The 23,737-nt window shown below is 41.4% G+C and overlaps 1 protein-coding gene and 2 pseudogenes across 3 annotated transcripts in view; 1 reads left to right on the forward strand and 2 right to left on the reverse strand.

The window, feature by feature from the left end:
* The window catches only part of LOC144665203 (uncharacterized), a 277,333-nt pseudogene that overhangs the window by 78,988 nt on the left and 174,608 nt on the right, over positions 1–23,737 (forward strand). The window lies entirely within an intron of this gene.
* The window catches only part of LOC144665199 (uncharacterized), a 78,462-nt pseudogene that overhangs the window by 25,158 nt on the left and 29,567 nt on the right, over positions 1–23,737 (reverse strand). The gene's annotated exons all lie outside the window — the stretch shown is intronic.
* LOC144665200 (uncharacterized) lies at positions 530–21,738 on the reverse strand. Its single transcript, XM_078526387.1, has 17 exons — positions 21,660–21,738; positions 21,046–21,401; positions 12,061–12,225; positions 11,759–11,869; positions 11,377–11,502; positions 11,078–11,174; positions 10,587–10,805; positions 10,067–10,443; positions 9,219–9,386; positions 8,719–8,829; positions 8,457–8,573; positions 6,951–7,041; positions 6,386–6,760; positions 4,940–5,062; positions 4,702–4,824; positions 3,751–3,885; positions 530–3,327 (listed from the first exon to the last, which is right to left on the reverse strand). The coding sequence occupies exons 1-17, from the start codon at positions 21,736–21,738 to the stop codon at positions 2,855–2,857; spliced, it is 3,246 nt and encodes a 1,081-aa protein (XP_078382513.1). The 3' UTR covers positions 530–2,854.

Here is a 23,737-nt window from a genome sequence, read left to right on the forward strand (position 1 = left end):
AAGTTGCAGAACAGCTAGATGACAGACCACGGCCCTATGTGAACTGGTACACATCGATACAGTTGGCCGGACATTGATTGATAAAAAAGTAAAGTTAAGAACTTATCAGTATCCTACATCCTTCTCAGCCTAGACTAGAAAGCAGTTTAAATCTGCGAGGTCACTATGTACTCATGTAAGACTGCTGAAATTAATTGTTGTTACGTACACAGGTTGCTGGCGGTCGGAGTAAGTAGTGAGGGGTGAGGCTATTGACAGGAACACACGGCGAATCTTGTGCCGAAAATCTATTGAAATGTCCTATCAGAAGTTCGCTTTAAAAAACGATCCCTTAATAGGACCTTTTTTGTAACAGGTACCACATCTTTAACAATCGACATCGTAAATCGAAAAAGTATGATCAGTATATAATTCTACTGCTTACTGTAAAAAAAAGGTTTCAAAATGCTGGTTTCATAACGTTTGTTTCATTTGTTTTCTTTATATCTCGATTATTTTATTAATGGTATCTTCAAAGAAAGACAACAAATACACCCAACATATGTTATTACATTTGTGTTGCAAGTCGTACATTTTCTCATACAACTCCACGTTATCACGTAAATACGGCATTAGCCGATAATTACAGTTACGTGAACAAATTGATGCATTATCGTTTGGATACCTGAACTTATTTCACTAGTACTGTGGGTATATTATAAAATGATCTAGTCCAGTCCCTACTAATTATGATCATGGCAACACATTGTAATTCATCTATACCTTTTAACCTTATTCAATAAAATACCCTGATCGAATGTACTGATATCATCTTAACATGATAAAATAAAACATTTGATAGAGAAGCTTTCAAAGCTTTAATTCCTAAAGTCAATACTATGTGTACTCCTGACTATAATCTTAGTGTTGCGTGCACAGCATGCACACGTTTATATCATATCTTGCCGATATTGTCATTAGCAAGCGGTTATGAGACTATATGCTACGGAATAACATTGTAATAGCCCAATTTCGATATATTAGAATTCAGCCTAAAACAATAGACCTCAGGACGAGGCTCCGGGACTAAACTATAGAGTTTGTGGGGTTTATTCCCCGGAGCCTCGTAGTGATGTCTATTGTTTTTGACTGAATTTGAAAATATCGAAATTGGGCTATTATTATAAACCTTTAACCTCATTGATTACTTGAAACACCAGATTGGATGCAATTTCTCCTTTACATGATTAAAGGAATCGTTAAATTTTCATCGTTTTCAAAACTTTTATGAACTGTACTTTCCAAGCTGATTTTTGCATTTCCCATTTGCATTTATAATAAATAAGGCAGAATTTTCACTGTTGATTACTTACTTACTTATTACTTTTAAGCGAGTTCTTACCATTAAATTCAGAATTAATACATGCAATCAACAACCCAGAAACCGTACAAAACAGCCAGTGAGGTGTGGTGTAAGCCATCTCATTAAGTTTAAAACCGTTACTAGATACTTGAAAAGGCCTGTGTAATGTTCTTCATAATAAACTGGTTAATTAAGTCGTATGTCTTCATAAAGTCCGTCTTTTTCGATCCGCCAGTATTTCTTTAGATGTCAGAAAATCGCAATAATTAATCCAGAATCAGTCCAAAAGAATAAACGAAGCTAAATATCCAAAACAAAAACTGGCATAATTAGAAAGATGATTTTAAAATGAAACCGGACAATCAATCAGAAAAATGTTTTCGTCGCAAATATTTCCCTTTCATCGTCACTTTTCTTCTTTTCTACTTTTCTTGCACCTTACAAAACAACATTTTGTTGCATTGCAGGTTGCAATAATAATGGGGTGTTACATGTGATTTTTTGGCAACAGGCAATGCAACGTCTGTTGCGTTGCAAGTTCCAAGAACAATTGCCTCGTGCAACATGTCCTTTATAGGTTATTTTTTTTTCGGCGCATACATATAACGTGTTACTTTTTTAAAAAAAATCGCGTGTAACAGCTTTTCGATTTCAACTGATGGAGACTAGCCGAAACGTTTGAAAGTAACATAAAAAAACAGTTAGCGTTAAACCACTAACAAACTATGTAATCTCCTGACTACAGTTACACTATTTTTAAATAAATCTCTTTTCTTCACATGAAGACAAAAAATGCATGATTTACTTAGTCAAGTGTTTTGCCATAGCCGAAAACTGCTTGGAACACCTATTTCGACTGAGCGAAAAAATACCACGGGGCATATCAGCAGATAACACTTTTTAAAGACGCCAAGGTAACAACATCTACTTTAAAGGGACTATGTCACGGATTTTAAGGAGGCTCGATGTAGTTTTTTGTTTAGCCGAAGGGCGGTTGTTTTGAAAATTAAAATTACCTGGGAAATTAGGCAAACGTTTTCAAATTGTTCCCGCGCGTCTGGGAAAAATAAGCTGTCTACCACTGATTTCAGAACAGTTTAGACCAAAAATCTGTGAAATCCCTGAAATAATCCCTTTAAACATAGCTCTCGAGTAAGAGGCAAAGTTGTGTTCAAGCGTCGTGTTGTTGTCGGATATAACACGATAACAAACAGAAATAAGTCAGTCGTCAGGTCAGTGTTGCAGCTATGGCTCTGTTTAAAACGCTTAGAGCTTGATTACATGAGCTTGTTCATTGGTAATTGGCTAGTTCTAAGCCTTTCATTTTGTAGTAAATTTGAGGTTCTATAATTTTTTATTCTAGACTGTTACATTTCCCCATTTTTTTATGAATGGAATCAATTCACCAATGAACAAGCTTTGTTCATGATAATTGGGTAGTTCTAAATCGGGATAACAGTGGAGTTATAAGCCTTTCAATCAGGGTTGCAGCTCAACTCTGTAATATTGAGTTCACTTTTGACATTTTTGCGCACGGAAAATTAGCGCTGGTATTTGTCCCCTAGACACACTAGATCCGTTGCTATTTTTTGAGGACGATGAAAAGGAAACTGTTACCCCGGAACAGGAAGCACTATTCATTCCATCGTTAAGATAAAACGAATGTGTGCTTGTCGTTATTGTAGCTGTTGCTGTGTACAGGATACCTGCACGAATAGAAATCTCTTGTGAGAAAAGCACCTCAAACGTCTGGTCAGAGGATCTGGTGAAGTAGGACCCAGTCTTCTCTGCGATCAAAGAACTGCCACGATACAAACGAATGGTGACTTGGAAGGTTGCTGAACCGCTGTTGACGCCCCACAGACGGTATCCCTGCAGTTTTACGTTGCCATTTGTTTGGAAATCGATTGCATCAGGGTAACCTCCGTATCCCCATCCACCAGCCAATGGACTTCTGGATTGGCTTCGCCAGCAATCACAGTTTACTGAAAAGTTGACATGAAAAAAAATAAAACAATATTGACATGATGCTATATTTTACTTATTTAAACATATTTCTACAAATATGTTTAGATTTAACATGTTACAAAGCAGTGACCAATCGGACTTAGGGATCCGTGTTTTAGTCAACGTTATAATTTGATAGAAAACAAGCCTTTTGAAACCGAAGGTTTCAGGCGATATTGTGCGTCTAGGATCAGATAAAAGGACGGGCGGACTTGTGACATGATCGGGCAAAAGGCTTGGTAGAGCACAGGCTCGCTGCACGGCACTCAGTACAAATGCCAAAAGTACAGGGGCGTTATCGCTTGTCATTCGGACAGCATAATAAGAACTGGTATAAATCTGGAACTATCTTGCCTTCTTTAATATTAAAAGAAAAAGCACAATCAAAGTGGAGTATTCACCTCCCATGGTATTCGTGCAATTTTTTCCATCTCCTGTGTAAGGATGGTTACACGAACAATTGTAGGATCCTTCAGTGTTTGTACATGAAGCTAAACGGTGGCAGTCGTGTACACCGCTGACACACTCATCGATATCTGCGGAGCATTAAAAAAAACATCCAAAAGTATCACTTTTATTCTATTATATTTAAAAGTCAAAATCCACCCATAAATATAGTATTTTCCACATTGCCCAAATATTGAAGGTTTTACTGATTTCTTAAGTAGGCTTCATCCGAAAAAGATCCAAAATTCGTTTTTAATTAACCGTTAAACCAATATAGCTTTTACCAATCTTAAAGTAGTAATTCACTGCCAAAAGGCGGCGTACGCGTGATGTGTTACTTTCCTCAACGCTTGAGTTTTCTACATTAAAGTGGCGAGACCACAAGAGAAGATAAGCCAGAGTCTGATGTTCCATTTTTTCCGTTCGTCTTGTTACTTAAATGCGTACTCCTAGTCTGAATCATGCACTGCTATAGTTTTATTTGCGTTTGTAAAGAAAGTGGCTTCAATTTGCGAGAAAACAGGTTTCATTCTTAAGTTGCGCGCGCAAGTATTGCGTCACGTGTGGTATGTGACTGCATCACCACAACATTTTGTTTTACTTATTCTTTTTTAAGCTTCTGAATCCTTTTAACAAACATAATTCAAGCCATAGTTAGAAGAGGGGAATACTAACTATGGTCAAGCATGGAAGTTAAACAATTCACGTATTTCATCAGTAACCTAAACCATTTTTCCGCAAACAATATTGTTCACGTTTATTATAAAGTTGTGAATTTACTGCGTAAATACCGTTCTTTGTGACTTTCGCCAGCTGCAGTGTTGCTATCAAGCTTAATGACTTTTTTTCAGACGAGGAACACTTTAAAATTGTCACCTTTTTTGTTGAAAAAATAAACGACTTACCAACGCAGCTTTTACCATCCCCTGAAAATCCAGCTTTACATACACACGTGTGAGCTCCATAAGTATTGTTGCAGACAGCATTGACGTCACAGCTGTGAGAGTTGGAGGAGCACTCGTCGGTATCTAAAAAGTTTCAATGGAGACATTCAGTGCTGGTGCCGTCTAGATTGTTGCTTTCAGATAAGGAACACGAAGTGTTACAACAATGTTCTTGTGACAACAACAAAAAAAACCTTACCAACGCAAATTTTGCCATCCCCTGAAAAACCAGCGTTACATGTGCAAGTGTACGATCCATCTGTATTGCTACAGACAGCATTGATGTCACAGCTATCAGAGTTGGAGGAGCACTCGCCCATATCTAAAAAAGATGTCGGTTAAAGTATTAAGTGTCGCTTAAATTTCCTGCATCTTGACCAGGCCTTCAAACTATTGAACGAAAAGTTTCCTTAAACAAACGAAGAAGGTTACTTTTGATTGGGAAACATTGACTTAGTTCACTTTCATTCAAACTACATTTTCCTTATAGCCCGTAGCTGTTTGAAAAAAGTAAAGTCTGCGAAGAGCCAAGTGGCCCATACAGCTGGAGCTTATCCAGGTTTCAGTAGCATGACGCAGCCATGAGTCGTTCTACTTCCCCTGGATGAGATGCCTTTACATCACAGCGTTACCCTACAGCATAATTCGGCGCTACCCATTTTTACCGTACCCAAATTCGAAATAAGCCAATCAGAATCTTGACCTGATATGCAACGATATTGTGGTCACTTCAAAGTAAATTAGTGTAACCGTAAAATGAATTGAAAAGAGGTTTTACTAATAAAACAGAACTTTTAATTGGCGTAATTTAAGTTTATGTGTTTACTGTTTGTGAGAGGAGTTAAAACATTCCAGCCAAAACTAAAATTAAGCGCGCTTACCACTTGCGCTATGTTTGTCGACAAGTACTGAAACATTCAGACTAAATTTGTCGTCAAATTTTTATGTTGAAATTTAGAGAATAAAACTCCAAACAAACGAGTCACAAATGTCAGAAGAGTACTAACTTAATAAAAGTGTTGAAGACCAAAAAACTATCCGTACAAGTATTTCATCACAAATTGCATTATCTTCCTAGCAAGCATGGCTTCAACAGAGCGATTTTTTCGAAGACGAGACGAAACCCATTAAAGTTTACATGAATTTGGGTACGGTAAATACCTAATCGTACCTATTCGGTAGGCTTCAGAGGCTAATAAGGCTGCGTCTCGCCCTACGATCCATGGCTAAACCCAACTCGCTTGATATGCCGCCGAAGCGTACAAAAAATGTATTATTAGGTATAAATACACCTGGGTGGCTAGAGGCACTATAAAAGTATAGTGTCTTGCCCTTGAACACACAACGTACAGACCCCTGGTATGGCTCGGACGCAGACCGTTCGATCCGAAGTCCACGGTACCGGGAGTCCTTAGATAATGAACCCAGGTAATTTTATAGTTGTTGTAACAGCAAATTGAAACAAATTATTTCAATAACTACAAAACAGAAACAAAATGGCGTTATTTGAATTACAAAAACTTAAAACATTGTAACAGACAGCGTCGCAGCTAATCTTTCTGTTCCTGTGGCCATGGCTATTAAATTTCTTTCATTTTGTCTTCCTTTTCAAGCAGTTTTAATTACTCGATAGCACTAAAATTACCTGTAAAACAGGTATAGTTAAAACAGTTGCCACAAGGGACGTCGTTCCAGGTGTATCCATGCCTGGCCCCGAGAGTGTGCACACAGTCTTCATTGTTCCAGTCATTTGGCTGTTTTGGCGCCCAGAACCTGAAACCGTTGACTTCTTTATTCGTCCACACAAACGAACCCTCCACACTCCGATCGTTCAACCCAATCCATGATCTCTCGCCGTTGTGTCGGTGCTGTATGTACACATTCTCTTCTTGGCTGTGTACTGTCACCAGATCGGAGTTCATTGCGGAGCAGTTTGACTCGGCGGTCAGCCATGAGGTGCATTCTGGGCTTGTATAGTAGCAATAGCCACCAAAGTAACTCCATCCTGGACGGCATATATCTGCGTATATAAAAAAAAGAGGCACCGTTTTAGTTTTGCCTTGTCGTAGAGTGAAATTTCGCTCGTTCATTTTTTGTTGACATATCAAAATTGAATGAAAGGTTACTGGAATTGTCAGCATCACAAAATAGATCCCCTTTTCGAATGACGAAAAAACGAAAGGAAAAACTTGCCTTTCACGGGACGTTACCTGATAAGATCGCGTATGATACTGACAGCGGATCATACTTTGTCTCGTACAATTCCTTTAAACATACCCGGAATCCCGTCCTGTTGATGTACTTTAAAAACAATAAAAAACGAAAGAGCAAAGCAAAACAGGTTAGGTAATAATTAATTCCAGTGAGTTAGGTAAAGCATTAAGATGGAAACATTTTGACGTCATCAATTCTTAACCCTATTCAGACCGGGGGGGGGGGCTTTTGAGGCCCGCGCTGACTTTGAACTCTTACAACTTTTTGAAGATTTTACCAAACGCTGCCAAACTTTTTTTTTTTCCTAAAATTTATCTGGCAATAATTTGGTAGGATTAGATGATGTGTCAGGAACGTGACATCTCCATGGCAACGATTTTTTGACGGGCATGTTTTCTCAAATTTGTATTTTTGCATGTTTCTGTTAATAAAAAAATAAATGGAACTATTTTTACATTTTACGGGTTTAAAGCACATTTTTATTGATTTTGAGTAATTTGCAGTCATTTTGGGTGGTTTTCTGGCATTTTGGAAAAATTTTTAAATCCAAGATGGCGGATCAAAGATGGCGGCTGTTTTGACATCATGATGCAATTGTCACGTGATGTGACGTAACCATCCCACGTGAAGTATAACAAAAAAAGGAGATGTTCGGACATACAATGCATCCTATAAGTTTCATTGTGATTGCTTGAATATTCTGGAAGTAACATGGGGGGGCTTCCGAAGCCCCACTCCCCCCGGTCAGAGAAGGTCCAAAAAAGCCCGGTCTGAATAGGGTTAAGAGGCGATGTTCAATAGACAAAATAAGTGAAATGGTTGATCTTTCCGATGTTTAGACCTCTTAAGCTTCATTTGCTTTTTGTCTCATTTTAGTCCACGTAATGTTACCTTGAGAATTATTTCTTTTAAATTCAAGCAAATTTACGTGGAAATGAATAAATAATTTCCATAAAAAAAATCTCTGGAGACCATTACATGATCTGAAATGGGCAATTTACATACGAAGGTAAAGGGGTCTATGGAATAAGTAAAAGCCGAAAAGTAAATATGGTTAATTATTGGGGAAGCTAGTGTCAAATCAGGTGAGTACACCACCATTGTACAAGGAAACTTTTATTTCGCTTTATATTTAAATGTTTCAGTGACAATATTTTTAGCTATTATAGGTGGAAAATTGGTAAAGAATCGAACTGCAAGGGAGAAGAAAGAGAAAGGATACAACAGTAAGCAAATATCAGATAAGCCAAATCAATTCAAAGTATGGCGGAAATAGAATAATCCGGTTTAAATGCGTGAAAATAAAATACTATCAATTGCAAAGCAAAGCGGAGTTATCGGCAAAAAACAGGTTGAAATCTAGCAGAAATACACCGGTTGAGTTCTTAGCTAGCAAACCTGAGTGAATTTTCAGACCATTAAAAATGCCGAACTGAAGACCAGAAACATGCTTTGAAAGGATTAAAAAAAGTACGGCATAAAGTACTGTCCGTCTGCCTTACCTCCACCCAAGCAGTTATGCCATTATGTATTGGTTTCAGATTTCCACCGCTTGATGAATGATTTGCTGAAACAAACACGTTTGGTGTATCGTTGTACTTTATTGTGAACTGGACATCCTGCAGAAAACGTTTCACAGATTAAGTTAAAAACTGAGTGGAAACCAAAATAGCAATTAAGTGCGTGGTCGCAATGTAAGCTGAGTTCAAATGTGCCAATAAAATTTAGGCAGTTTTAAAATACTTTATTTTAAAAAATGCTCACCTTGCAATAGGCGTTATTGTAATTGGCAGGAGGATGCCGGGCGTTATCAAAGTAGACTGAATTATGCTCTTTGAAGAGAGGTTTTTGCAAAGACGAAAACGCCAGCCATTTCTAAAGCAAAGAAAGACAAAAAACGAAAAAGTATTTAAACTTAGACACGTAAATGATGAACTAATCACGTTTACCATATTATTTAATAACCTTTAATAGCTAGTTTTAGTTTTATGAATAAAAAGAATCGATTAAGCAGCAGTATACCATTTTCACAAGAAACCTGGTTTTGTTTCACCCTATAACAATGGAAACTTGTTCGAACTTTTAAAAGCAAGTTTGTGCAACTGGAATGGTACCACTTTTATAAAGAAATTAAAGGCATCCTTAGTCTTGTTTAACCATCTACAGTAGACTTCCTTAATCGATGAAGGAAAAGCATAGGCAAAAATTTAGTACGCGGCGTTCTGTGTATTGAAATAAGCAACATGGAAAACTGCAACACTTACAATATAAACATCTTCATGGGATCCTGCGTAGTTCTGCAGTTCTCTCAAACAAACTTTGAATGAAGATTGCGTGACATCTTCAAGCCACACACTGGCAGCGTCACGCTTCAGCCCGCCATGATGGTGTACAGCAGTTGCAAATACTGAAGGTATAATTGAAAACTTCCCCTGCATGGAAAACAAAACAAAACAGTTTACATTGAACTGGACAATACATAGGTAGCCATGCAGTTGTAACTATCCCAAGTCGGTAAAAAATGCTTGGTACAATGCTCACTCTGGTTGTTGTTGTCCCTGTTGCTGCCGTCATCATTGGTGTGTTTGTGTTTGTTGTTGTTGTTGCTGCTTCTGTTGTTATTGTTTTTGGTTTTATTGTTGATACTGTTGCTATTGTTGCTGTATTGCCTTTGTTTTTGTTTTTGTTGTTGCTATTGTTGTCGTCATCGTCGTCGTTGTTTTTGTTGTTGTTATTTTTTTGTTATAATATTTTCTGTAGCGGTTGTAATTATTGCTGCTGTTTCTGTCGTTGCTAACTTGTTACCGGTTGTTGTTGCCGCTGTTTCTGTTGCTTTAACTTTTACTCTCATTGTTCTGATCGATTGTTGTTGATGGCACTGCGTCTTGTCGTTGTTACTCTTCGTTTTACTGTTGCTGAAGTTGTCATTCTTCTAACTGTTATTGTTGTTGTTGTTGTTGTTACCACAGTCAAGGAAGGTGAGAACATTCTGAGTAACTTGACATTTTTGTAAACGAGTAAAAAGCTGAGTAACAAGCGGCATTGTAAGATTTTAGTACAAGGCAAGACGTCTTGCAATATGAAGTTCCAAAATATAAACCACTTTACTTACCGATGGGAAATTGACAACTTTACAAGTCGTTCCAGTCCACCATTGTGACATTCGTACTTCCCCAGCAACACCACCTTCTGGCGCCCCTTGGTACGTCATCCAATCAACTGTCACGTTCGCGTTTGCCTTTCGTTCATTATAGCCTGCCGCCATGACACATGCAGTAAATTGGTTATAGGCGACATTTTCGACCCACGATACAGCTGCATCGTGTACATAGGACGTGTCACTGGTGTCAATATGATTGACAGTGATCTGAACTTCAAGTAGCTTGTCAGGATAGAACACAAAAGGTTTTAGGCGAATTACTTCACAATGAGAATATCCCAGTGAAGGAATATGTGGCATGTGACGTCGCCCTCTCTGAAATGGAAATCCTGAAAAATATCAAGATAAAGCAGTATTAAGTGCTAATGGATAACTCATTTTGGTTCATTTGATGGCATCATCAACATCATGGTCATCATTATAATCATCATCGTCCGAAATACAGTGCAAAGCAATTTGAAGTGTTTCTAACCTTCACAACTACCAGGGTGTTGGACGGAGTAGTTGAGCTGCAGCTGACACATTTCCTGTTGAAACAGACACTCGTTATCGTAAGTTGTGCCATTTGAAGAACACACCGGTTCTTGATAGGATGGACAACTCTCTACAGAAACGCAGCGAGCATCATGAGGTCCAAACGCTTTACACAGACAGTGGTAATGACATTTCATATCGATGCAGGGATCCAAGGCTGGCAAAAAACAAATTAAATGATTAAAATCACCAAATAAGAAACGTTTTTTAAATTCCCCTCCAGGTCATTTTCTTTGCGATTTATCCTCTATAACTGGAACCGCTTTCCATTATTTACACAACAGTCTGGAAAATGTTAACATAATTCAATCCTCCATCTTATCTTAATTTTTTGCCACCTTAAATGGTATAAGACAATGCTTGGGAATTCAAGGACAATTTTTACAACACCATAAGAAGTTTTGTTTGTGCAAGAACCTCCTTACTCACCTCCAGTGATCATGTAGTCAACTGTGATGATATCTTTATTGTTTGCGTCACTGTTGTAATTTTTCACACACACCCGTGCATCCGTTGTTGAAGTATGCTGAATAAAACAAAAATAGTAGAAACATCCCTTTGAAGTGATAATTTTTCCACCACAATTTTGACTTAACCCTCGCACATATAATGAGGCTTTCATAGAATACGCAATCTGAACGCTTTGCTAGACATCAACTGCTTGGCGCTCGTGAATTCCTGCCTTGTCCCCTGGATGTGTATCAAATCTTACCCAAAGTATTCCTTACCTCAACCCAAGCAGTAACAGCTTTGCAACTTGATCCAGATAGATGAGAATTATTATTGTTATCACTGTGCTTTGGTGTCACTATCACGACAGGAGGAGCATAAAATGGCTCTGTAAAGTTTATTGTCTGCAATGAAAAAACAAATGTATCAAATATTGTTAGGTCGTATCATCAGATCTTGGCATTAAAAAGTGAAAAAGTAGATGTCGATCATAACATTTGGTCTTAATCATTTGGTAATAGTGAAGCAAACAAAAGTGTTCTCTACGCGCCAACTATTGAGACAGTTGTCTGTCAATATTGTTTTTTTGTTGCTCTTTTTTTTACATTGATAAATATAGGTAACATGAGATAAAAGAGATGTAGCTCATTATATACTAACTTGACAAAAAGCATAATTATCTTGATTAGATGGAGAGTTCATATTGGTAAACACGAGACTGTCGGTCAAGGTAAAGTTGGCAACCCTTAGATTTGTAAAAGCCATCCAATTCTGCGGGAAAAAGAAAAGAAAAGGATAAGATTACTACATATTATATTGTACACCGATTTGATTAATCAGGCGTGTGGCTTGTCATCAGATTCAATCATCTGGCCTCGTAGGTATACGTTAATATTATAAAAGAGCAGAAACATAACTTTGTGTAATTTTTTTAAGGAAAAAAGCAAAATAAATTCTCTTACAATTTTTATGTTCTCATGAGGCCCATCAAACATCTTGGCTTCCCGAAGGCAAACTTTGAAATTGTCCACGCGCAAGTCCTCCACCCACACGGCCATGGCGTCCTGAGGTCTCTTGGGAAATTGATGAGTAGCTGTCACAAATATCTTTGGTAGAGTCGCGAAACGCTAGAATAATAGTATAAAAAAGAGTTGTATAATCATAAGGGAGTAAATAAATGTGCGAATAAGCGGCAGAACGTAATAAGGACAAGAACCAGAAAATCAGCCAATCGGATTTCGGGGAATCGTAGGTACGTGTTGGGATCATGGATCGGGGAAGAGAAGACTTATCTACAAGTCTATCTCACAGAAAGCGAAGCGCGAGAAACGCGCGCGATGCTCTTTAGTTTAGGGGAAGAGGGAAAACGGTTGAATCCCTCTGTGGGGGAGCAGAGAAGCGTATTGAGCGCAGGAACAAAGGAAGGAGGTGTGGATGGCAGGAAATGGAAAAGGATAAGGTAACAGGGAAGGGGTAAGAGAGAAGGGATGGGGAAAAAGAGAAAAGGAAAAAGGAGATGACGGAAGGGAAATTAAGTAAAAGAATGAATGACTGAAGGGTAAATGGGAAAACAAAGACGAGTCTCAAAAGAGGGAATGGAATAAAGGGAATTAATGTCAGAAAATGAGTTAGGGGATGGGGAATGGATTAATCGGCCTGCGGCTGCAAAGGGGGATTGCAGAGTGGGAAACAGAATAACGAGGTACGGGAAAACAAAAAAGGCAGAGGGCGTTGGGGGCAAGTGGTGTAAGATTACGGGTTGAGCGTAAAAAGGATGTGAAAACGGGAGCAAGGGGAGTACGTGGAGTGGTGCAAAGGAGCAATGAAAAGAGCTGGAGAAAAAGTTAAAAGGAGGAACCAGGAAAGAGGAAAGGGCATGGGAAGGTGTAATTGGCAGAGAAAAATTAGACGAGGAGGAACATAAGGAAGGGGCAAGGACAAGTGTCAGAGAGAGAGGGGCAGGGGGAGGGACTGGTGTTTGGATGTAGGGAGCCGGGTAGTAGATGAAGAGAGTCAAAGTAAGGGAGAAGGAGCAAGAGGAAAAGGGAAAGATAAAAGGAAAGAAAAAAGAGGAAAAAGTGAGAAGAGAGAGTGTAGGGGAAAGGGAAAGGGGAAAACGGGAAGAAAAAGGGAAGGGTGAAGGGGAAAGCGGGAAGAGGAATGGAAAGAGGGAAGGAGAAGGAGGAAGGAGGGGGTGGGAATTGAAAAACAAAGGGTAGTTAAAGAAGGGAGGGGAACAGGTAGGTTTAGGGACTAAAAGCAATAGAGAAAGGGAAGGGAAAGGGAGAAGGAGAAACGAATGAAGAGGAAGGGGTATGAGGAATAAAGAAAGTGGAAGAGAGAAGGGCAATAGAAAAAGGGGAAGTGGGAAAGTGCAAGTGGCAAGGTAAAGGGATAAGTAGGAAGAGGAAGGAGAAGTGAAGGAAAGGAAAAGTAGGGAATTGGGGGAATGACAAATAGGAAAGGGGAAGAGAGAAGGGAAAGTGTAAAAGGGAAGTTGAAAGGAAGAGAAGAAAGCGGCTTGGGGCAGGGGAATGGAAAGGGAGAAGGGGAAGGGGGAAGGGGACATAAGGAATAGAGACAGGCGAAGAGGAAAGGAAAACAGAAATAAGGGAATCGTGAAGTGGTAAGGCGGAGGGGTAAGTAGAAAGGGAAAGGGTAAAGGAAAGTGGGGAATTGGGGGAAGAGGAAGAGGGAAGGGTAAAGCGGTAAGGGCTCATGAGGAATAGAAAAGGGGAAGACAGAAGGGGAACTGTAAAAGGGAAGGGGGGAGGGGGAGAAGAAAGCGGCTTGGCGGAAAGAGAATGGGAAGGAGACTGCTAAAGCCGGGGAAGAGGAAAGGGGAGAGAGGAATATGAAGGGGAAAGAGGAAAGGGGAACAGAAAAATGGAAGGGGCAAGGGTGAGGGAGAATAGGAAAGTAGAGAAGTGGGAAACGGGGAAGTGAAGGTGATGGAGTGAAAATGAAAATAAAAAAAATGTTGTAACCGGGGGAATGGAGGGGATATCATTACGGTGGAAGAGAGCAATGACAACAACGGGATATCAACAGAGAATGAGTAAGTAAAGATACAAAAGGGCAGGGGGAAACGGGATAGGGAAAGGCGAAGGAGTTACTGTTGAAAAAGGAAAGCATATCTACCTTGATTTGATAAAAGGTGTCTTCCGAATTTTGACACAACACTATAGTTCTGAGCCATATTTCGGCAGAGAACGTTGAATGAGGGATAGCTTTAGCTCGAGGTGAACGTTGATTACTCTAATTTATGTCTTTTCGAACCAAGAAGACTGCATTTACGGCATTTTGTTCAAATTATGAATTCTAAAATTTAATTAACTTGTTTAGAACATGAAATAACATCAACTGAAAAACCAACTTAAAAAGTGCTAGAGCGAGAGCTGAACTGAAGCTTTCTAAATCCATGCATGGTCTAAAATGAACTATCAACAGGCGTTCTACATCGACGTTCGCTTCATTTTCAAGGAATTGGGGAATAAATAACTAAACAATTCATGACTCAGCGAGACAATTCGATATGTTTCATGTCAGTTCACGGCCGGAAACCATGCATATCGAATTGCTTCTCGCTGACAAATCACAAAACGCGCTGATCGCTAAATGAGCCAAAACGGCAAAATAATCATCAAATGAAGTGAATTTTACTCACATAAGGGTTTTAAGAAATTCCCTTTCGACCATCAGCTGCGCTCTTTGCAACCTTTCCATCTTATTCACAATGTAATACCCCGGATGTGAACAATCGTTAAAAAGCGAACCAATACCCTCGGACATTACAACAGAATTTTTCTAAGTCTCCAGCCAAGGAAGAGTTCAAGCCCAATATCGCCATGACCGCCTTCAAATCAGCCCTAAGTTGATGTGGCTGAAGACCTTTGCTGTCTAAAGGAAGCACAACGTTATTTGTACCAAGCAAAACGAACCGAGTCAAGAGTTCAACCCGTTAAAGCTTTGTTCTAAGGTACAATAACAGCCGACGCAAAACTTACAAATCGTTAGACTTCCACCTTCATAGGACTTAATGATGTCCTCCGGCAAACTTCCTTTAGACAGCAGAATGGAAAGCTATAGATCACAACTGTTCTACTAGTTAGCGCGCGCAACTAGAATTCAAATGAAAGAGAGGGGTTGGAGTTAGAGACTGGGCTAGACTAACCACAAGTAAATCTAGGGGGAGGGAGACGGGGGGGGGGAGAGACAGAGAGGGAGAAAAAAAGTAAGATTGCATTCACTACATTAGACAGGGAGACATTTCATTGGAAGAAAGCCGAAAAATTCTCCGTATCGTCAAAAAAAAAAAAAAGAAAATGAAACCCCATACATTCCTTAACAGCCCGATAGCCACTTTTTATCAAATCAAGGTAGATATATAAGGAATAGGCAAATATGAAAAGGTAGGGGAAAGAGTAAAGGGGGCAGTTGAAAAGGGCAAGGGGCAAAGGTGGAGAGGGAAGGGAGAAGGGGAAAGGGGCAAGGGGAAAGGAGGAAGGAGATGTGAGGAATAGGGAAAGAGGAAAGAGGAAGAAAGAAGAAAAGGGGAAGGGGAAAGAGGAAGGGGAAGGTGGAAGGGGGAGGGGTTAGGGAGGTGGAGGAGGAGGCAGAAGGTGGAGGGGAAAGGGGAAGGGGATAGCCTGCGAGCAGGCTCTCTATTTGGGGGCAACGTGAATATTGAACTCTTCGAGCGCCGAAGGCGCGATCCCGCGAATGCCGAAGGCGCGAGTCGGCGAGAGAAGCGAGCCGCTGGGGGAGCGAAGCGAGCCCGCAATTAAAATTGAGAGCCTGCACGCACGCCATTGAATTTCAAATCCGGCGCGTTCGTCCACGAACGCAGCACTCAGATTGGTCAAAAATGACAGGCTTAATAAATGTGAGAAAAACCAGCGTCCACATCAAAGCCAAATCAACTACGGCCGGCGTCCGTGAATAGGCACGCGAGTTCGTTCAGCAGCGTTCATGAAGCATTTTGGAAACTTTCGCTTGATTCTAACGATCTCCATAACTTAAAACAAGAACAGGAAGATGCGGTAAATTATCTTCTAGAAGAACGAGATGTTTTTGCGGTTATCCAAACCGGTTACGGCAATTGCTTCATACATGTATTTCAACTCTTTGCAGTGGCAATGGTGGAGAAGAAAGTTTACGAGCGACACTCAGACACTATCGTTTTAGTAATATGCCCACTTTCCAGTATAATTGAAGACCGGGTGCCCGGTACCAGGTGAAGGAGGGACAATCGATGGGTTGAACTTGAACTGTGTTGCTTTGCGAGATTTAACCGGCGTTACGAGCGTCAGTTCGCAGTTAATATTTGCATCGGCTGAGAAGTCCGCGACAGTCGGACGAAACGCGCAGGAGAATAAAGCAGCTTTACAAATGCCGTTCGCAGAGTGATGCTCACTAGTTAAGTTCGATTTTCTGATTTTTTTGGGGACAGGAATCGAACACACGGCTGGACAAACTAGACAATATTGCGAATTGTTTTTCAATTTGTTCGTACATCTGTCGTCACTTGTCCGCGGCTCCCATCGCGATTTGACGCTTCAAATAAATTTTCCGTTTACATGCGAAGCGATTTACCAGTTTCATATTTTACCAAAAATGTACACTTGCAGATACAGTAACATTCACTCTCTTTGTTTACAACTTTTTTCGAAATAAACGCGCGAGCGTTCGATCGATATATTGACACCGGAAGCGTAGCGAGTTGTCAACAAGTTGTCACATTTCGAGGAGCCGGATTTGAAATTCAATGGCGCGCGTGCAGGCTCTCTCTCGGCGTGCCCGCTTCACCCACGCACTCGCGCCTTCGGCACTCGCGGGATCGCGCCTTCGGCGCTCGAGCAAGCAGTTCAATATTCACGTTGCCCCCGAATAGAGAGCCTGCTCGCAGGCTAGGAAGGGGAAGGAACGGGGTACGGGGAAAATGAAAGGAGATCAGAGGTGGAAGGGGGAAGCGACTGGGAGATATGAAAAATAGGGAAAGGGAAAGAGGGAAGGGAAAGTGTAAAGGGGAAGTGGGAAGGGGTAAGGGGCAAAGGGGATGAGAAAGGGCGAAATCGGAAGGGGGAAAGGGGAAGGGGAAGGGGAGGGGACAAGAGGAATAGAGACAATAGAAGAGGAAAGGGAAACAGAAATAGGGGAAGTGGTAAGGGGCAAGGCGGAGGGGTAAGAAGGAAGGGGAAGAAAAAGGGGAGAGGGAAGGGTGAAACGGGAAGTGGACATGAGAAATAGGAAAGGGGAAGAGAGAAGGGGAAGTGTAAAGGGGAAGGTGAACGGGGGAAGGGGCAAAGGGGAAGGGGAAGAAAGAAATGGGAAGGGGAAGGGGTTAAGGGGGAAGTGGACATGAGGAGTAGAGAGAGGAGAAGAGGAAAGGGAAACATAAACAGGGGAAGTGTGAAGGAGCAAGACGGAGGGGTAAATTGGAAGGGAAGGAGAAGGGGAGGGGAAATGGAAAAGAACTGTGAAAGTAGGGAATTGGGGGAAGAGGAAGGTTGAAGGGTGAAGCGGAATGGGACATAAGAATGGGAAAGGGGAAGCAAAGGAGAAGTGTAAAGGGGAATGGGGAGGGGAGAAGAAAGCGGCTTAAGGGCAGGAGAATGGTAAGGGGGAATGGTTAATGGGGCAGGGGAAGGGGATATGAGAAATAAGGAAAGGGAAGGAGGAAAGGGAAAGTGTAATGGGGAAGTGGGAATTGGCAAGAGGCAAAGGTAAAGGGGGAAGGGAGGAGGGGAAAGAAGGAAGAGGATGTGAGATAGAGGTGAAAGGGGAAAAAAGAGAATGGAGAAGAAAGAAAGGGGAAGCGGGAAGGGGGAAAGAGGAAAGGGAAGGGGGAGGGGTTAGGGAGGGGGGAGGAGGGAGAAGGTGGAGGTGGAAAGAGGAAGGAAGAAGGGGAAGGGAAATGGGGTACGGGGAAATGGAAGGGGAAGGGGGAAGGGGAAAGGGGGAAGCGGGTTGGGGATATAAGAAATAGGGAAAGGGAAAGAGGGAATTGAAAGTGTAATGGGGAAGTGGGAATGGGCAAGGGGCAAAGGTAAAGGGGAAGGGAGGAGGGGAAAGAAGGAAGAGGATTTGAGATAGAGGTGAAAGGGGAAGAAGGGGAAGGGGGAAGAAAGAAGGGGGAAGCGGGAAGGGGGAAAGAGGAAGGGGGGTGAGGGGTTAGGGAGGGGAACGGGGGAGAAGGTGGAGGTGGAAAGAGGAAGGATGAAGGGGAAGGGAAACGGGGTACGGGGAAATGGAAGGGGAGCGGGAAGCGGGTTGGGGATATAAGAAATAGGGAAAGGGAAAGAGGGAAGGGAAAGTGTAATGGGGAAGTGGGAATGGGCAAGGGGCAAAGGTAAAGGGGGAAGGGAGGAGGGGAAAGAAGGAAGAGGATGTGAGATAGAGGTGAAAGGGGAAAAGGGGGAATGGAGAAGAAAGAAGGAGAAGCAGGAAGGGAGGAAAGAGGAAGGGGGAGGGGTTAGGGAGGGGGAGGAGGGAGAAGGTGGAGGTGGAAAGAGGAAGGAAGAAGGGGAAGGGAAATGGGGTACGGGAAAATGGAAGAGGAAGGGGGAAGCGGGTGGGGGATATGAGAAAAAGGGAAAGGGAAGGAAAAGTGTAATGGGGAAGTGGGAATGGGCAAGGGGCAAAGGTAAAGGGGAAAGGAGAAGATGATGTAAATAGGGAAGAAAGAAGGGGGAAGCGGAAAGGGAGAAAGAGGAAGGGGAGGGGGAGGGGTTAGGGAGCGGGAGGGGCAGGGGTTAGGGGAGGGGAGGAGGGAGAAGGTGGAGGTGGAAAGGGGAAGGAAGAAATGGAAGAGAAACGGGGTACGGGGAAATGGAAGGGGAAGGAGGAAGCGGGTGTGGGTATGAGAAATAAGGAAAGGGAACGAGGGTAGGGAAAGTTTAATGGGGGAAGTGGAAAGGGGTAAGGGGCAAAGGGGAAGGGGACGAAAGAAATGGCAAGTAGAATGGGGAAGGAGGAATGGAGAAGGGAAACGGGGGTGGGGGAAGGGGAAGGGAAAGAGGGATGGGACATAAGAATAGGAAAGGGGAAGACAGAAGGGGAAGTGTAAAGGGGAAGGGGGAGGGGAGAAGAAAGCGGCTTGAGGGAAAGAGAATGGTAAGGGGGAATGGTAAAGAGGGAAGGGGGAAGAGAATATGAGAAATAGAGACAGGGGAAGAGGAAAGGGGAAAAGAAAAAGGGAAAGTGGGAAGGGGCAAGGGTGAGGAGGAATAGGAAAGTAGGGGATTGGAAAAGGGGGGAGTGAGGTTGATGAGGTGAAACAGGAAAAAAAGAAAGAGGTAAACGGGGCAATTGAGGGGATATCATTATGGTGGAACAGAGCAATGACAATAACGGGATATCGGCAAATGAGTTGGTAACAAGTCAAAAGGGCAGGAGAGAAAGGGGAAGGGGAAAGGGGAAGGAGGAACGGTTGAAGGGGAAAGGGATATGAGAAATAGGGGAAGAGGAAAAGGGAAGGGAAAAAGTAAAGGGGGCAGTGGGAAGGGGCAAGGGGAAAGGGGATGTGAGGAATAGGGATTGGGAAGGAGAAGGGCGAAGGAAGAAGGGGGAAGGGGAAGGGGGGAGGGGAAAAGAGGTAGGGAAGGGGGAAGGGGGAACGTGGAAGGTGGAATGGGGGAGGTGTTAGGGAGGGGAAGGAGAAGAAAGATGGTAGAGGGGGAAAGGGAAAGAAAAAGGGCATGGGAAACGAGGTACAGGCGGATGGGAAAGGGGTGAGATGAAAGCGGTGGGGGATACGAGAAATAGGTAAAGGGAAAGAGGGAAGGGAAGTGTAATGGGGGAAGTGGGAAGGGGTAAGGGGCAAGGGGAAGGGGAAACGGGAAGGGGATGGGGAACGGGGAAGGGGGAGGTGGGAAGGGGAGGCTGAAGGGGCGGGGGAAGGGGGAAGGAGGAAGGGGGAAGGAGGAAGGGGGAAGAGTGAATGGGTTAGGGGGGAGGGAACAGGAAATAAAGAGTGGTAACCGGGGGCAATGGAGGGGATATTATTACTGGAGGAACAAAGAAATGAGAACGACGGGAAATGGGGGAATGGGGAGGTAAAGGGAACATAAGGATTTTAGAAATCCGTTTTCAGGAACAAGGGAATTTGTTCATGTATTTTCAGGGAGGAAAGGGCATAATTCAATTAATTCTAGGGGACAAGGGATTTCTCTACTATTAACGGACACTAGATTTAATTCAGAAAACTGCATTAGACTCGAGTCGGAGACGAGGGCCATGCAAGAGAGCGAGTAAGACAATGGAAAAACCAGGAACCAGGGAATTTGGACCAGCTTAATACTGAAAAATGAAAACTTCACGACAAACCCATATCATGAAACATGGAACACATGGCAAGGAAAGTTCTTACATGGTAAATCATCCTTATTATCACATGCGATCTCCGTACTCTCCGTGACAGCCCGGTAAGGACAACAAAGTTCAATTTAATAAACCGCACTCTGATCTAAAAACCGCTAATGAGCTTTTCTTTTACATAAGAGAAATTCGTGTTTGATAAAACAACAATCAAAAGTGCTCTTCCGAAAGGTGGAAAGGGTTCAATTTGTCGATTGTACAACATTATCATGGTGTGTTGACATTAATTTGTTTGGAAACGACTTAACATTTTAAATTTGTCTTATCTGATAGACGTTTCAACATCAAGATTGTAACATGACTTAAAATGATACTCATGTTGTTTTTAGGTACCGCTAACACAATATTCTGTCAACTTTGACCAGAAGACTCGATTACTCTATATCTTTGTTACGCAAGTATTTCTCGGGTAAACAAACCATACTTTTCTGGTGTGTTTTGCACGAATGCAACTAAAATTATTGATCCATTGCTATGTTAGATATCTGGTATCAGGGTTCGCAAGCTGGCAATTTCTTTACATGAGCTCATGTCACTTTAGCAGTACCGTCACGAAAAAAAATTCTAACCTGCTGAAAATCGATCCTCTTGCATTCCGTTCCAGTTGTCCAAGCGTTCAAGGAGGTTGTACCTATCTGGGAATCAGGAAGAGCGGTCTCAAAAGCAAGCCAATCAGCCTGGACAGAGTTGTTAGATCCATCCCCAAACTCAAGAACGCAAACTGTGAATTCGCTGGCTTTAACATCTTCAACCCAGACTGCAGCACCATTCCGGGGCGTTTGACTCTTCACGGTATGGCCAACTGAGGTGAGAACCTTAACTTGTTGTCCGCCGTAGAAAGGAAGTGGAAAGAAGATTTTCTTGCAAGCAAACAACCCTGGTGCGACGGTAGTGATGTTGTCTTTACCGGCTTTGAAACTGAGAGCTGTGGAGGAAAAAATAAAACTTTCTTTGTCAAAATGTTCCCTTCTATAATGTTTCGACTCGATGTACAGTCAATAGCCAAGAACTTAGCCTATTAAATAAAAGAGAAACAGATTTGAAACGCAATTTCCTGGGTCTGTGCGCCCCTCCCCCAATTTCACAATCCCCTTCTCTTCTCATGAAAACGGCATTAAAAAAAAAGAACTGACGATAAAAAATATGTTATTCAAGAATAAAACGGAGGAAGCAAATGACATACCTTCAACAGCTGGCACAACAACGGAAACAACCAAGAAAACAAGAACGAACTGCATCGGGTAATGGTGCAAGTACGACATCTTACTTAGACTGAAAGGTTAAACGTTACCCTGATGCATATTATAATGAACAGTAGGGCCATACGTGACTGTTATCAACCTGTTTGAACATGTTGAATTATGTGATGTAAACAAATGGTAAACAGCACGTACAACGAAAATGAGTTATCGTGGGGGTTGACATTATGTAGTTAGGGGTAGAGGCTGTGCGTCTGAAGAAAAATGGCCATTGTAATCGAGGTCTAGAATTTCTTCAAGACCGGCCTGGCTTCTCCTTTTTTTACAGTTCTACAACAACAGAAATTATTTTTTAATAAGTAACAGTTTCATTCTGTGCAAGTTTATATCCGTCTTTCCTTGTGAATAGTAACAACCCAGACCCCACCCCCCAAAAAAACCTCCCCCCCCCTGTTCCCTGTATACTCAATTTTGAAGAAACAAATTAACGTTAGTTTATTTCGCAGTTCGAGCTATACACATGCACCAAAAGTCGATTGATCGATTTTTTGCTCCTTATTGTTTATATGCGGTTTTTAGTGCAATTTTAAGTTGATCTATTTTTTAAATAGTTTGATTTTGATTTCGGATTGCATATCAATTATCTTCCAACCCGATTATTTAACGTAAAACTGATCGAATTGTAGTTTCTAATTTTAAAAAACATCAAATAAGTGGTTAGACGTTTTAAAATTATGAGAATATTTTTTTATATGTTCCAGTAGCTTCTTTAAAATAAGATGCATCTAGAAAGGGTCACAAGGGTAGTCCCAATAACTTCCTGTTAATACTCGCAATGCTGAGTTGAAAGAATTAGTTTATATTATCGGCTTATGGTGACTATGGTCTATTGTTTATTGTTTTGAAAACACAAGGTCAAGCCATCACATGACAATGACTTGGTTTGGATTGCGTGATGTATTTCTTGCCTTTTCATGTTTTTTTTTTTTTTCTCATCGTACTTCATTTGATCGTTATATATTTTAATTTGACTACGTCTCTTTTGGTCAATTTGACCCAATTTGCTAACGTCAGAATGCGCCGTTGTCTTTTCTATTACTATTTGCGTAGTTCTTCTTCATTGTACATAAAATAATCTCTGTTGTAGCTCATGGGCCTGTATTTTCAGTGGCTGTCCGTGACGTATTTTCATTTGGCTTATAACCAGGACAGGATCTACAGGAACTCAAGACTGTGAATAAATACATCAATAAAGGTCAACAATGATGCGAGTATGAACATGAAGATATTGCGATAGTCACAATATCTTCATGTTTATACTCGCATTGTTGACTTAAGCCGCAGGACAAGCTCTTTGGTTAATGGTCTATTGTTTTGAAGACACAAGGTCATCACATGAAAACAGATTTGAGCTGATTGAAGCATTTGTTGTCAAATTTTACCATATTTTGTGTTCCCGTCGTCCTCTATTTTTATAATTACCATTATTTATCAGTTAGTTTGAATAATTTATCTTCTCTTATGCTATTTTTTTTTCTTTTGTCTGGTTTGAAGCTGTTGGCGGAATTCGCGATTGCCATGCCTTTTAGGAGGTAATCGAGTCCTTGCTTGTTGTATGCTTTGAATCGCGGTTGTAGTTCATGGGTCTGTTTATGTTTGTAAGGTATCACCACTAGGACTCTTCAAGTTATGTCCGTGACATATTTTTATTGGGTTTTTACAAACGTGAGGGCTTCTGCAAGGTGTTAATGCGGTGGTGGGGGAATTGGGGTGTTGAGGATGGCAGAAAAAGGAGATAGTGAACTTTAAGTACTTCTTTAATGAATAAATATATCTAGAAAGGGTCACAAGGGTAGTCGCAATACCTTCATGTTGATACTCGCATTGTTGACTTTGTAGGATTAGTTTATCGGCTAATCGTCTTTTGTTTTAAAGACACAAGGTCGAGTTGTCGAATGAATAAGACCCGTCATAAGTTGTTCGCAGTATTTCGTGATGAATTTCACCCTGTTTTTCTTATCGTACTTCATTCAATCATTATATGTTTTAATTTGACAAAGTC

This window comes from Oculina patagonica, chromosome 9, assembly GCF_052425735.1.
Source record: "Oculina patagonica isolate OP01 chromosome 9, crgOcupat, whole genome shotgun sequence".
Classification (NCBI taxonomy): Eukaryota; Metazoa; Cnidaria; class Anthozoa; order Scleractinia; family Oculinidae; genus Oculina; species Oculina patagonica.